We start from the raw sequence: 15,540 nt of genomic DNA, 5'->3' as shown, positions 1-15,540 counted from the left end.
TCGGGTCCTTCGTTCTGGTGAGTTGTTGTCTGAGGGTGGCTGTTGGTTTGTGTGCTGTTATAAGTCCTAGTGGTCGCAATAGTCTGGCTGTCATTTCTGAAATGCTCCTGATGTATGGTGGTGTGGCTAGTCCTTTGGGTTCCGGCGTGTCCTTGTTCCATTGTCTTTCTCTTAGGCATCTGTTGATGAAATTGCACAAGTATCCATTTTTGGCGAATACCTTGTACAGATGTTCCTCTTCCTCTTTTTGTAGTTCTGGTGTGCTGCAGTGTGTTGTGGCCCTTTTGAATAGTGTCTTGATGCAACTTCGTTTGTGTGTGTTGGGGTGGTTGCTTTCATAGTTCAGGACTTGGTCTGTGTGTGTGGCTTTCCTGTGTACCTTGGTGGTGAATTCTCCGTTCGGTGTTCTCTGTACCATCACGTCTAGGAATGGGAGTTGGCGTTGATGATCCGGTGTGTGTTCTCTATTTCTGTGTTTTTAATGATTACAAAGGTGTCATCAACATATCTGACCCAGAGTTTGGGTTGAATTTGTGGAAAGACTGTTTGTTCCAACCTTTGCATTGCTGCTTCTGCTTAGAGTCCAGAGATTGATGAGCCCATGGGTGTTCCGTTGATTTGTTCGTATATCTGGTTGTTGAATGTGAAGTGTGTTGTGAGGCACAAGTCCAGTAGTTTAAGTATGCCGTCTTTGTTGATAGGTTCAACGTCCTGTTACCTGTTCTGTATGTCCAGCAGATTGGCTATTGTTTCTCTGGCTAGGGTTTTGTCAATAGAGGTGAACAGTGCCGTTACGTCGAATGAGACCATAGTTTCTTCCTTGTCTATGTGTATATTTCTGATGATGTCCAAGAATTCCTGTGTTGATTGTATAAATTGTCCCAGTAGCTTGACTAGTTGATTTTTGAGAGAGAGTTGGCTGAATGTGACTGAGCACATATGACTCTCACACTTTCTTTTGAGATAGCATGCTTAACTAAGTACTGAGAGATGTGGAAACATTTATTTGACACAGGCAAAGTCAATTAGAAAGAAAACAGTCAAGATGGTGTTGGTAATTATCTTTCTAACCATATGCATCCGACAAGGATAAAGGGAAATACTATGTTGGGGCAATGCTTCATATTTCCTGCCATGGGAACAATCTAACCTACCCTTTAAAAAGAGTCCATAATGTGGACAAATAGCATGTGAGTACTTTGATATCCTTAAACAATTCATTATGCGGCATGGTGGCACAGTGGTTAGCACTGTTGCCTCACAGCGCCAGAGACCCGGCTTCAATTCCCGTCTCAGGCGACCGACTGTGTGGAGTTTGCACATTCTCCCCGTGTCTGCGAGGGTTTGCTCCGGTTTCCTCCCACAGTCCAAAGATGTGCAGGTCAGGTGAATTGGCCATGCTAAATTGCCCGTAGTGTTAGGTAAGGGGTAGATGTAGGTATATGGGTGGGTTGCGCTTCGGCGGGGCGGTGTGGACTTGTTGGGCCGAAGGGCCTGTTTCCACACTGTAAGTAATCTAATCTAAGCTAATCTAATCTAATCTAAAAAAAAGATAGCACTTGAATAGCAACAATTACCATGCATCACCATGCTATCACACAAAGGAAAAGTGAGGATTTCTTTAGAATAGGTGGAACTGACCAAATGCAACAGATACACTTGTTCAAATTGTTCAAGTAAAACAGCTCCATTCTTGAATATCAAAAGGGAGTCTGCAGGATGGTTTAAAGATTGCTTTTCATATACGTTTGTTCAGCATGATCTACTTACAGCAGCCCTTGCAGGCATGCTTGCACTGCTCTGAAAAATAAAAAAAAGACTTCCATTGGAATTGAGCAGTTACTAAGAAGTATTTGTGTATTAGTTGCATGAGAGATTTGCAAAACAACCAATCAGAGGTATTCGACTGACTGTGAACTCAAATTCAAAGCTTGTGCATCATTTTAAACTGCATTGGCGAAATGGCTGTTACTGTTTGCTGCTTTTTAAATAATTAAACTTGTTCATTTTTGTTAATTTTGAGCATGTTGAAAACAGAAACAACCAACTGCAGCCTGAATCCCAATTGGATTGGGCAAGCCACAGTGTGTAAAAATGAAAGTGGGCTGACATTAATTGGTAAAACAAAAGATGCTACCAGCCTTGAAGTTTATAGAATTGTACAATCCCTACAGTGCAGATAAAGGCTATTCGACCCATCAAGTCAGCACCGAAATTCAAAAGCATCTCACCACCACCCAGCTTACCCCCACTCCCCATTCCCATATTTACCATGGCTAATACACCTAGCCTCTACATCCCCGGATGCTACGGTGCAATTTAACCAGCTAATCTATTGCAAATCTTAGAACTGTGTGAGAAAAACTGGAGCACCTGTTAGGAACCCATGCCCAAGGTTAGAATTGAACCCAAGTCCTTGGTGCTGTGAGGCAGCAGTACTAACCACTGTTCTGCCCCAAGAGTCACAGAATTGCTACGTACAGAACCTGTTGCTCTTCTGTAGCCTCAGTTCTTCTCCAAATGTGGCAGCACAAAACTTGAATCTCCCTCCAGTGAGGATGTTGTGTGGGTGGAGAACCTGAATCACCGCTAACCACTTTTGGCACTGTTCCCTCACCTCTCAGGATACCTCCTCCTCACCCTACACATTTTCTTGCTCTGTGTAGATATTTTCCTAATCCATCTATTCAGAGTTGCAAGTACACCGGTCTGGAGCAAGTGGGACTTGAACCTGGGCCTTCTAGTCTGTGGTTCATTACTACCGCACTACAAATATCTTTTGCTTTCCAACACCACATTTTCTCTGTGTCTGCGTGGGTTTCCTCCGGGTGCTCCAGTTTCCTCCCACAGTCAGAAAGATGTGAAGGGCAGGTGAATTGGCCAATATTGTCCATGGGTTTGGTGCATTAATCAGAAGGAAATGGGTCTGGATGGGTTGCTCTTTGGAGGGTTGGTGTGGACTTGGTGGGCCGAAGGGCCTGTTTCCACACTGTAGGGAATCTAATCTACTCCGCTCCCTCATCCATGACTGACATTATCCTGATTGTCTGCTCAGCTGGATAAGCTCAGTTGAGTTTGGTATTTTCTGCCACTTCCAGGGCAGCTACTCTTTCCACCTGGGTATGTCCAATTAAAATTACTCCAAGTTTACTAGGTTGAGCAATGGAAAGCTATGGTAGAGAAATAAATCTGGATAACATCAGATGTATGAAACAAAGGAATGATCAGTAATTTAAAATCAGTGCCATTGAGGTATTTTTGTTTTGAGCTCTAATGAAAACTTAGTATGCCATTAACAGTTCAATTACTTTTGAATGCATCAGCCAATGTTTTTTTTTTCTCTCTAGCATTCAGTGGTAACAAGTGACCAAAGACGCAAGGAATGGGATCAGGAATAGTTCACCATTTAAAACGATCATGATTGCTCTTTTAAGTGTGACCTCCTACTCTCCATGTCTTCAATGCTGAATCTGCCCCACTTGGAGTGGGGTAAACTTCCAGATTTAAAATTATTGGGAGTCAATGATACAATCTACAGTACACTATTTACAAAACATACACAGGTCTTACTGTTTGTCAATAGCTGTGGGCCCAGAGAATCTTTCTCAAAATACCAATGTTCTAAGCTTCAAAAGGCCATATTGAATTCCAGTTTCATCCCTCCCTTTTAAATTTTAAACACTGGCTTGTTAGTGAGCAAGTTTAATCTGATTTTCAGAAATGTAAGCTACAGATAATTAGTACCACTGTATTCTATGACCAGGCAGGTTAGCAAACCTTAATTCCTTTTCCACCCTGTCTCCACAACATCAAAATACTCACCAGCACTAGAGAAGATTTGGAGTTTGAGACTTGGTGATAAGGATTTTCCTTCTTGTTTAACAGAGTAGTTTGGTAAAAGTGGATCTTACCAGCCCAACTTTGACACCTGAAACAAATAAATTGCAGGATAAACTCCAAGTCTGGCAGCATCTGTGGAGAGAAAACAGTTTTGTGTACAGTGACCCACCCTCAAAACTGAATTCCGTATTCTAAGGACTCCATGTTAATTTTTTTTCCTCAAGAGGTGTTGGCAGATCTGAGTTTCTCTGGCAGTTTCTGTTTTTGTCTTTTGTCTTTGTTTTACTACCTTGTTCCTATCAGTTGAGTAATTGGCTGTGGCTATGAGTTGCTGCTGGTGACTGCTCACTTTTGGTCTAGGGAAGGAGTGTTTGATTCTTGTCCCTAACTGGAAACTTGTAACAATAACTGCATTTGTCTTGCCAAATAAACAGCTGGAAAAAGTAAACCTCTCTCAGAAGAAAAAAAGCTGCTCAGTTGGGTTTTAGCAGTTTCACTGCAAAAAAATTGAAGCATTTGTGGAGGTGTTTATTGTTTTTTTCTAATTCTATTGGCTATTTCTTAACTGAATGTGTTGTTCAGAAGGCCCTGCCGAATTTGGGATTCACACCCTTCCCCCTGCTGGTACAAATGAATCTGCTGAAAATGTGAGCTGAACGCTACACTTGGGTGCTACCTATCACTTTGACAGGGGAGGGGGTGCATGTTTGGGCCCAAGAAATCTTAAGTTTTCTCTCCATGTTGTCAAATTTCCAAACGCGGAGAAACCAAATTCCAAATTCACAAGCTATAGTATCCACGCTGAATGCTGAACAGTGATATTCTTCATTTCAGGAATTCACTCCCTTTGAAACCCCATTTGGAAGATTTTCCTTCCACGTTTTTATACAGTTATGTAAATAGTTACAGTAATAAATGAAGAAATTTGTAACTACAGAGGAACCTCGATTATTTGAATATCAATTATCCGAATTTCGGATTAACCGAAGAAGATTTCGAGGTTTAGATAGAAACATTACATCAAAGGGGTGTACCAACACTGATTGCGTCTTTTGTTTACAGTGATTAAAAGTGAATTTGGCTTACTGAAATGCTGCCGAGAACAGTCCTGGACATCGATTGGAGCCCAGGCACTGTCTCCAAATGACTGATCTCCTTCCCTCCCTCTCTATCTCTCCACACTTTTCCTGGAGTTCTAGACAGAGGTGTGCCCTAAACCACCCCCTTCCCCAGATAATCTCTCCAACATTGTCCTGTACAGGACAGAGTGGGAACTTGTCAAAAAGTTGTGTGTGTGTGCTATTTTGAGACTCACCCCTCAAAGGCGGCAGCAGTCTTGCTGTTGGTGTCCAGTCCGGCTGCCATCTCCATTCTGGGGGTGGGGGTGCGCAGGGTGGATGGTGGAAGTGGGAGTGTGCAGGCAGGGGAGGGGGGGGTCGGTGTTGTTGCTTAATCTCCTGAACAGGGGGTGGACATAGCAAGTGCTTACTCTGTCAATCCCATTGAAGCAGCGGCAAGGAGAGGCTTCAGCAATGCTACAGGTCCCTTACAAGTGTGTGTCTGCTCAGAAACAAACCCTGAGACAGCGAGAGGGAGCAAGACAGGCAGAGTGAGGAAAAAGGAATCTTCAGAAAGCTCCAAGTCCCCAAGGAGAGGCATTGAATCAGTTATCCGAATAATCAATTATCCGAACAAAATACTGCCTGCCCATCTCATTCAGATAGTTGAGGCCCCTCTGTGTACTAACGTCTGCATTCACACTTCATGTAGCTATGTCTTGGCTAAGGTGTGGTGAAAAACAGATGGTGTAATGTTATTTTAGGAGTTGTATAACTTGATACATCCTAGCCTTGGACTTAGCAGCATAAATCACATGACCAACTAACCTTTAATAGTTCAGCAGAAGCAGTGCTTGGAGTTGCACACATCCTGAACTGCAAATTTTAGTCTAAGCTGTTGACCCTGCTTGAGCTTGTCAAGTAAATGGAATTTGTGTGACTCAATTTGTTTCTTACTGATAACACAAGAAAACACGGCAAATATTACTGAAAGTGTCACGAATAGTATTTTTAAAATTTGATTTCTTGTAGGTGGTAGATTGCTAGATAAAGTATCTGTTTTATTTGTGGCAAATCATTTTCAGATGTGCTAATGAAATTAGACTGCCAGTCTTTAATTATATTGAGTAATATTTTTAATATGAATTATTTTAAAATTTACATGTTTGAGCCAGCCTAGTCAGTGATTTTTTAAAAAAATTGGTATTGTATAATATATACAAAAATACTTTTTAGTTTGGGCAAACAACTTAACTGGGTCTGTCAGGAATATATGTTCTCCTTTCCCCACCCTTCCCATTTGCTATTTCCAGGCTCTTGCTTTTCTTAGATACCATGAAGAAGAAAATCCTGTCCATGAAGGTTTTATTTTCTGGTACCTTTTTTTTAAGTTTTATTTTCTTGGGTTACATGCATTGAAAAGTGCATGTATTAGAGACCCTATTTAACTTTTTTCATGAAACTAAAAGCGTTGAGTGAATGCAGCAATGGTTTTGTTTCTGCCCTGAGTACAATGTTTACTGGAAGTGCGCTTTATACAGTTGGTGATACAAACAGACCTCAATAGTAGCAAGTGCAGGTTAGAACCAGCAACCATAGTGTTTGTAAAGAAAAATACCTTCCTGTTTCAGCGTTTCTGTGTTAGTAATGTAGTAATGCCTTTGCAACTGTACTAGCAATGTGGTACAACCTTTTTTCTATATTTGCTTTTTTTTCCTCTGCTTGCTCTTAAAGCACAGTAAATGATCTGATACAATCTTAAGTCCAACAATTCACAAATTTTGTGCTTCTGTTCTGAGAGTTTGTTTTCATATTTTGAGCATGTACTATTGTTTATGTTCTGATTGTGTTTCACCATGTCTTTAGAGATGGAGACGGCCTCACCTCCGGGACAAAGTAATGACTCAGTAGAAGATCGGACTGCTGCACAACGATATATGATTCAAGTGAATGGAGTTTTACATGACGGTAAAACCTACATCTTGTGAATAATTATAGATCAGGTGATAAGTCAAGACAGTCGTTAAGTTTGTTCCACCATTTGAGTAACACTGGATATGGATTTTTTTAAAAATTCCTAGGCTTAGTAAATGGAAGCATTGCTTAATACAATTTCACCAACCTATGAATCAGCTTTGGAAATCTCCAAGGATTTTTAATAAAACTGCCTTTCTTTTCTCCTCTTTGTTTTTTTTCCCCCACATTTGTAAAAAAAAAATCTGGGTGCCCTTTTTTGTTTAAAGTGAAGTTTACTCAGGCTATTACTTGCTATTTAAAGCATTTAAAATGAGTATTGTTACTTTTTAATATTTCAGTGGGAAAAAAAAATTGACATTATGTTGAAGTTTCTCATCCTGCATTCTGGCAGGACATTTTGCAAGAATACAAATTCCAGAGGAAGCCAACATTTACATAGAACATTACAGCGCAGTACAGGCCCTTCGGCCCTCGATGTTGCGCTGAACTGTCATACCAATCTGAAGCCCATCTAACCTACACTATTCCATGTACGTCCATGTGCTTGTCTAGTGACGACTTAAAGTTGGCGAATCAAATTTGTACTGAACAAGAGGAGAGGTCTGATTCATTAGCAGGTGGACTCTAGTACAAAGAAAATTGGTAAAGAGTGTAAATCTAGTTTTAGTTTTAATTGCTAGCTGGGCCAGCATTTATTGGCCATCTCTAATTACCCAGAGGACAGTTGAGTCAACCACACTGCTGTAGGTCTGGCATTCTGTAGTTCAGACCAAGAAAGGATGGTGGTTTGCTTTCATTGTCAGTCAGCATGGAAACCAGACCCTGTTTCCAAACTAAACTATTCCCACTTGCCTGCAGTTGGCCCATATCCCTCAACATTTCCTATTCACGTCCTTACCCAAAAGTATTTTAAATGTTGTAACTGTACTTGCATCCACCACTTACTCTGGCAATTCATTCCACACATGAGAAAATGTCAAAGTTTGCAGTTAACACTAACATGAGTAGCAGAGCGAAGTGTTCAGAGGACTGTGAAACTTTGTAGAGGACCACAGATACTTTAAATGCATTGTCAAACATCTGGCAGATGGAATACCATGTTAATAAATGTTAAGTCATCCATTTTGGTAGGAATCAAAGTAAAAAGGACTATTATTTGAATGGTTAAAAAGTTGCAGAATGCTGCTGTGCAGAGGGACCTGGGTATCCTTGTGCATGAATCAGAGGTTTGGTCTGCAGGTACAACAAGTAATTGGGAAGGCAAATGGAATTTTGTCCTTCATTGCTAAAGGGATTGAATTTAAAAGCAGGAAGATTATGCTGCAGCTGTATAGGGTGCTGGTGAGGCCACACCTGAAGTACCATGGGCAGTTTTGGTCTCCTTACTTGAGAAAGGATGGACTGGCACGAGAGGAGGTGCAGAGGAGGTTCACTCGGTTGATTCCAAAATTGAGAGGATTGGCTTATGAGGAGACTGAGTAGACTGGGATTATATTCATTGGAATTTAGAAGCTTAGAAACATAAAATTATGAAGGGAATAGATAAGATAGACATAGAGATGATGTTTCCACTGGCAGATGAAACTAGAACAAGAGGGCACAGCCTCAGAATTAGGGGGAGCAGCTTCAGGACTGAATTGAGAAGGAGCTTCTTCACCCAGAGGGTTGTAAGTCTATGGAATTCTCTGTTCAGTGAAGTAGTTGATGCTACTTCAGTAAATGTTTTTAAAGCTAAGATTGATAATTATTTTGAACAATCAAGAAATTAAAGGTTATGGTGAGAAGGTGGGTAAATGTAGCTGAGGCCACAAAAAGATCAGCCATGATCTTATTGAATAGCAGAGTAGGCGCAGAGGGCCAAAGTGGTTACTCCTGCCCCTAGTTCATGTTCATATGTAACCACTCTATGTAAAAAGTTGCCCTTTATATCTTTCTTTCTCCTCTCATCTTTAAAAATATGCTCCCTTGTTTTGAATTTCCGCAACCTAGGGAAAACACCTTTATCTATTCACCTTCTCCATGCCCCTCATGATTTTATAAACCTCTATAAAGTCACCCCTCAACCTCATACAATCCAGTGAAAAAAGTCTCAGTCTTTCCAGTCTATTTTTTTTTAACTCAAACCCTCCATTCCTGGCAACATCCTGGTAAATATTTTTTCTGAAGCCTCTCCAATTTAATAATATCCTTTCTAAAGCGGGGTGACCAGACTGCACACAGTACTCCAGAAGAGGACTTACCAATGTCCTCCACAACCTCAACATGGTATCTCAATTCCTGTACTTGAAAGGTCTGAGCTCTGAGGGCAAGCATGCTAAACACTGCCTTAACCACCCGGTCTACCTGTGATGTAGATTTCAAAGAACTATGTATCTGAATCCTAAGGTCTCTCTGTTCTACAATTAATTGTATAAGTCCTGGCCTTGTTTGTTTCACCAAATGCAATCCCTTGCATTTATTTGAATTAAACTCTATCTGCCACTCCTCAGCTCAATTGATCAAGATATCTTTGTAACCTTGGATAAGCTTCTCCACTATCCATTATACCACCACTACAAACTTACCAATCATGTCTTCTACATTCTCCTCCAAACTGTTTGTATGACTGACAGATAAAAGTGGATTCAGTACTGATTCCTGTGGAGCACTGATGGTCACAGGCCTCTAGTCTGAGAAACCACCACCCTCTGTCTCCTACCATCAAGCCAATTTTGTATCTAATTGGCAAGCTCATCCTGAATCTCATATGATGTAATTTTACTAATTAGTCTTCCATGCGGAACCTTGTTGAAGGCTTTACTAAACAATAATCACATAAACAATGTCCACTGCTCTGCCCTCATCAATTTTTGAGTTTTTGAAGGGAGTAACCAATCGAGTTTGAGACATGATTTCCCTCCCAGAAAACCATTTTGACTATTCCTACTCAGTCCTTGCCTTTCCAAATGCATGTAAATCCTATCTTTCAGAAACACCTCCAACAACTTACTCACCACCGATGTCAAACTCTCAAGTCTCAGGCTTCTCCTTACAACCTTCCTTAAATAAATGCACAGCATTAGGACCCCTTCAGACCTCTGGCACCGAACGCATGGTTATAGATGATGCAAATATTTCTGCTGGGGCCCATCAATTTCCTTTCAGTCTTCCGACAATGCCCTAGGACACAAGTGATCAGGTACCAGAGAATCTATCAGGCTTCTCAGACCTCCATCACCACTACTTTTGTAATTTGAACTATTTTCAGAACATCCGGATGTATTTTCCCAAGTTCTCCAGCTTTCGTTTCTTTCCTCACAGTAACAACTGACGCGAAGTATTCAACCAATATCTCTCCTATCTCCTGAGGATCAACACATAGACAAGGAGCCTTAATCTCTCTCTAGTTGTATTTTTGCTCTTAAAGTGTTTGTAGAATTTCTTTTGGATCATCCTTAACCTTATCTGCCAACACTATCAATCCCCTCTTTGCTCTCCTGATTTTCATCTTAAGAATGCCCCTACACCTTTTTAAACTTTTCACGAGAATCAGTTGATCCCAGTTGTCTATATTTAATATTCTTTCTTATTCGTAACTAGAACCTTGTCTTTATCCATTGTTCCCTAACCTTGTCAGCCTTACTCTTTACCAACAGGGACATAATGCCTTTGAACTCTCATTATCACACTTTTGAAAGCCTCACACCTGTCAGTTGTCCCTTTACCTAAGAACAGTCTACTTCATTTAACTTGAATGTTCATCTCCTATCATTAAAATAGGCTTTACACCAATTAAGAGCTTTAACTTTTATGGAAGTTATCCTTTTCTGTAACTATATTTTAAAACCAATAGAATTATAATCACTTGTCCCAAAATGTTCCACTCCTAACGCTTCAGTTACTTGGCTTTCCTTATTCCCGAAGAATAGGTCAAGTTTTGCTCCTTCTCTCATAGGTACATTTAAATATATAAAGTGAAGATCTGGACCCCAGGGTGGGGTGGGGTGGAGGTCTCTCTGTTCTGTGATCAGTCAATAGTACTCAAAATTGGTCTGATTCTTTAAGACTTCATTCTTTATTTTATTCATACGGCTGGGCACAGATTGTCCAGAAACACAGAGGTTATACACTTCCGTGTTCCTCAGAGGAGTTGCGCATGTGGCTTAAAACAAAGACATTTTTATAGTTTTCTTAAAGAAGGTACAGTTCATAATCGTATAGTACATTCAGACAATTATCAATCGATTAACAAAATAGTTTTATTTGACAGCTACTTGGTCCAATGATATTTCCTGGGAACCAATTTTGTTTTCCAACACTCTGGCCACCCTTATCTCCGAAACCGAGTCTTTGCACCTGCACTTGAATGTCAGTTAGGATAGCCAGTAATTTCTTATCTAATATAGTTATTTCTATGATATAAAGGAAGCACTGTCTGCTAATCTCCGTTGAAGCTAACTGTGGTTAGTTAATTGTGCCGCTATGGCAGAGTTAAAAGCCATTTTATGCAGCTTTTAGCAGAATTGTCAATTTGCAGTCTCAAAGCCATTTTGTCATATTATTTGCATTGAGAAGCCATTTTGTTGCCACCGAAGTTAGTAAGAGCATGTGTTAAGTGGTTGTTCCTGAAAACAACTGGTTACCTCAGCCGGTATTCAGCTTTCAGATCCTCAAAAGGACATGAGTGAACTGAAGGGTTTTCTTCTGGCAATTGACAACGGTTTTGTGGACACAGCTTTGTAATTTTAGATATTTATTGAATTCAAATCATCTGTCATGGTGGGATTTGAAGCCAGGTCCCTAGAGCATTATCTGGATTTTTCTTTAATATATTGTGCTAAAACTGTTAGGCTATTGCTGTTTCACCAAAGAGTAGTGAGCCTGTGGAATTCATGACCATAAAGTGATTGCGACCAAAACATTGTTATGGCTAAGGGACTCACAAGATATAAAGGGAGGGGGCTGGGGATTAGGATATTGAGCTCAATGATCAGCGACAATCATGACTGATACATTATTCTCAGCATGGAATGGCCTACTCCTCCTATCCTCTGTTTCTGTTTTTCCCCATAAGCTGGTTCATTTGTCAGTGAAAACCTTAGCCAATCGGAGTTGATCTGTTTGGTTTAAAATTTAAGCACAGCTTAGCTGATAACTTTCAATGGATACATTCTTCATGTCAACAATCAGAGTCCACTTGTCAACCAATCAGCGCTTTTCTCATGTAGTGTGAATGATTCTTTCCTTTGGATTTTTATTCTTGCAAAATTTTCTGATGAATGCAAAACAAGATTTCAAATTGTTTTAAGAAATTACAGCATGCAAAAGGCATCTAGATGGATATATGAATAGGAAGGATGTAGAGGGATATGGGCCACGTGCTGGCAAATGGGACTAGATTAGGTTCGGATATCTGTTGGCATGGATGAGTTGGACTGAAGGGTCTGTTTCTGTGCTGTATATCTGACTCTAAATGCTCAAGTTCTATACTAACCAGTGACTTTTTACCAATTTATATATCAACCACAAATAGTTAAATAATTAATTACAATTTGTGTTTTATTTTTCTTGCTATAAGACTTATCATTTTTCAACAGTTTGTTTCTTCAACGTTTTCCTTTCTCATCTCTATGGAGAGTGTGGCACTGGAAAAGCACAGCAGATCAGGCAGCATCCAAGGAGCAGGCTTATGCCTGAAACATCAATTCTTCTGCTCCTCGGATGCTGCCTGACCTGTGCTTTTCCAGCACCATGCTCTCGACTCTGATCTCCAGCATCTGCAGTCCTCACTCTCTCCTTTTCTCATCTATGTCTAGTAGCTTCTGAGGTTGAATAGGATGGGGAAAAAATGATTGGTTATGTACAAGTATCTGTCATTATAGTTTTTGGTTGTTGCATTTTCAAGAACTTCCTTACAGTTAGCTTGTCTGCAGTTAGGAAGTATGTTGACTTTCAGTATGAGCAACTTGATAGTTTAAGGCTGTCGTTTGGCCTAGTGCCTGCAAAACTTAAACCTCAAACACGTAAGCCTAATAGCCTGTTTTCTGAAACAGAATAATAGATGAAAATAAATATGGAAACGAGTGGGCAGTGACAATTTTTGTTCTAATCCAATTTAGTAACCACAATATTTTATGACCTACCAATCACATTCAACATCAGAATTAGCCCAATACTTCTAGAGGTTTTTTATTGGGTGAGGAATAATGAATAAACGGTAGTTTTAGAAGTTGGAGAGATGATTGAAGTTGAAAGAGTGGATTTTATGAAGTTATTTTAAAGGTGCAATATACTCAAGCTGTACCTTTTTAATGTAACTTTTTTATTTTTTTTCATTTCTCTATTCTGTACGTACACCGTACCTAGGTGCAATCTTAAGGTGGTGCTGTGTGTTGGTGACATTGTTATACTGTAACTAATCTTGGAACTGAAGAAGTTTACATAAGTACCTTTGTACCTAAGATGGTGCTGTAAGCGGTGCCCTATAAACTTGCACTGTATTCATTTGAGGACATGTGACAAAGCTAATTAAATTCAATTTGATTTGAGGTTGAGAGATCTTGTGTACTCATGTATAGGTCAAATTTTGAAGACTTTGTTTTTTTTAAGCTGAAATTAGGGGCTTGACTTAGACACGAGGTATTGTTTTCAATGGGGTGAAATTCATGATGTAGTTCGAAATACCATCTTATTAGCAGAGGTCAATTTGATCACACAACGAATCCCAGGTAAAGAAGAATCCTAAATACATACTGAATCCTAATCTGTTGCTTTCCATCTTCCTGCTGGGTCTGAGTCAGGAACGCAAACTTTCCTCAATTTGCTACATTCTCAGATACAATACATGGAGTTCCATTTGTTCTGTGGTGTTTGGGTGGGCTGGTTCCTTGCCCACAGGCTACAGCTCTGATTGGCGTGTGGCCTGCCCATCATGCAGGTGGGTAATCTGATTGGCAGGTAGTGATGTCATTGGAGACATGTGACCGGCACCACCTTCCTGCCATGTGCCTGTGTGGGGCTGTGCTGATGGAAGGCACTAGAGGTTCATAACCTTGCGCCAAATGGTGATGGAGGGTTAGGGTTTAGGGGAAGGAGGAGGCAAAGGGAAGGATTGGGGGGGAAGGGCCTGTTACACAGCAGCTCACTTAACTGCCGATTAATGAGTGACATCTCCTGCAGATACCACATTAACCTGCAGAAAGGGAACGCGGTGTCTCAATCTGCCCCTCGCTCTCGTTTCCAAATGGAATGAAACTAGGTGGATTAATGGCATTAACATTGGCACTGGAAATGACAACTGCAAACAAGTCTTGTTGATGTTAAAATCCTTATCAACAGTGAGTCTAGGAGATAGTGAGGACAGCAGATGCTGGAAATCAGAGTGAAGAGTGTGGTGCTGGAAAAGCACAGCAGGTCAGGCGGCATTCAAGGAGCAGGGGGCTCCGACATATTGGGCATAAGCCCTTCATTAGGAATGAGGCTTATGAATTGGGGCGTGGGGGGCTGAGAGATAAGTGGAAGGGGAGTAGGGGTGGCGATGGGGGAAAGTAGCTGAGAATGCGATAGGTAGATGAAGGTGTGGGAGAAGGTGATAGGATGGAGTGGATAGATTGGAAAGATAATGGACAGGTCAAGATGCGGCCGGGTTGGAGGCTTGGAACTCTGATAAGGTGGGGTGAGGGGAAATGAGGAAACTGATAAAATCCACATTAATCCCGTGTGGTTGTAAGGTCCACCTCACTGCCCCATGGCTGAACACTTCAACTCTCCCTCCCACTCCACCGAGGACATGCAGGTCTTGGGCCTCCTCCATCGCCAAACCCTTACCACCTAACCCCTGGAGGAAGAACGCCTCATTATCCGCGTTGGGACCCTGCAACCACACAGGATTAGTGTGGATTTCACAAGTTTCCTCAACCTTCCCCAATATCCAGGCTTGGGCTGACAAGTAGCAAGTAACATTCATGTCACACTAGTACAGATAATGACCATCCCCAGGAGATAATCCAATGCAGAAATTTACCAAGGTTCTTTTGGACAGCATCTTCCAAACCCATGACCACTGCTATCTAGAAGCACAAGGGAATTCCAGCACCTGCAAGTTTGATTCCACTTATATATCATTGTTCCTTCAGTGTTGCTCGGTCAGAATTCTGGAACTTCCTCCTTTTTAATGGCATTTTGGGTATACCACCAACCAATGGACTGCAGCAGTTCAGAGGCAGCTCACCAAGAATGGGCAATAATAATAAGAACCTCATGATGTGCAATTGACAGCTGGGAAAGGCTGTTTCTCTTCTGGCTCTCGGGTCATCCTGTTCCTCCTTTTGTTGCAGTGCATGACCATCAATCTGCTGGCTTTAACCTCCACCTTGCTTTGTTGCTTTTTAATTCTGTTATAAAAGGCAAAAGTCTTGTTTGACTGCAGAAGCCTCCAAGGGAAGCTTGCATTTTAAGCTTATTTTCTACCCGGCAGGAGATGTCTACAACGTTGATTAAATTTCACTCCGATGGGGATCCATCATTTTCAGGTACTCACTCCCAATTGAAGGTGTAACTCCTGAGGGCAGTTGTAACACAGATTAGGTACAGCTGCGCATAGTGTCAATGCACCTTCTCTCAAACTGGAAGTCGAGATGTTTTGATTAGCATGTTTAAAGTAGTGTGTTCATGCACATCTCTTCTT

At 41.0% G+C, this 15,540-nt stretch overlaps 1 protein-coding gene across 3 annotated transcripts in view; it reads left to right on the top strand.

Moving 5' to 3' along the window:
• Nucleotides 1–15,540, top strand: part of LOC122559054 (xanthine dehydrogenase-like) — a 360,223-nt gene that overhangs the window by 8,768 nt on the left and 335,915 nt on the right. For all 3 annotated transcript variants that reach the window (XM_043708284.1, XM_043708275.1, XM_043708265.1), the window contains exon 3: nucleotides 6,765–6,866. In XM_043708284.1, the coding sequence (XP_043564219.1) occupies nucleotides 6,767–6,866 (100 nt within the window). In that variant the 5' untranslated portion in view covers nucleotides 6,765–6,766. The remainder of the gene's footprint in view (nucleotides 1–6,764; nucleotides 6,867–15,540) is intronic.

The sequence above is a fragment of the Chiloscyllium plagiosum genome, chromosome 2 (genome assembly GCF_004010195.1).
Source record: "Chiloscyllium plagiosum isolate BGI_BamShark_2017 chromosome 2, ASM401019v2, whole genome shotgun sequence".
Taxonomy (NCBI): Eukaryota; Metazoa; Chordata; class Chondrichthyes; order Orectolobiformes; family Hemiscylliidae; genus Chiloscyllium; species Chiloscyllium plagiosum.
This window is presented reverse-complemented; position numbering and strand designations above follow the sequence as displayed.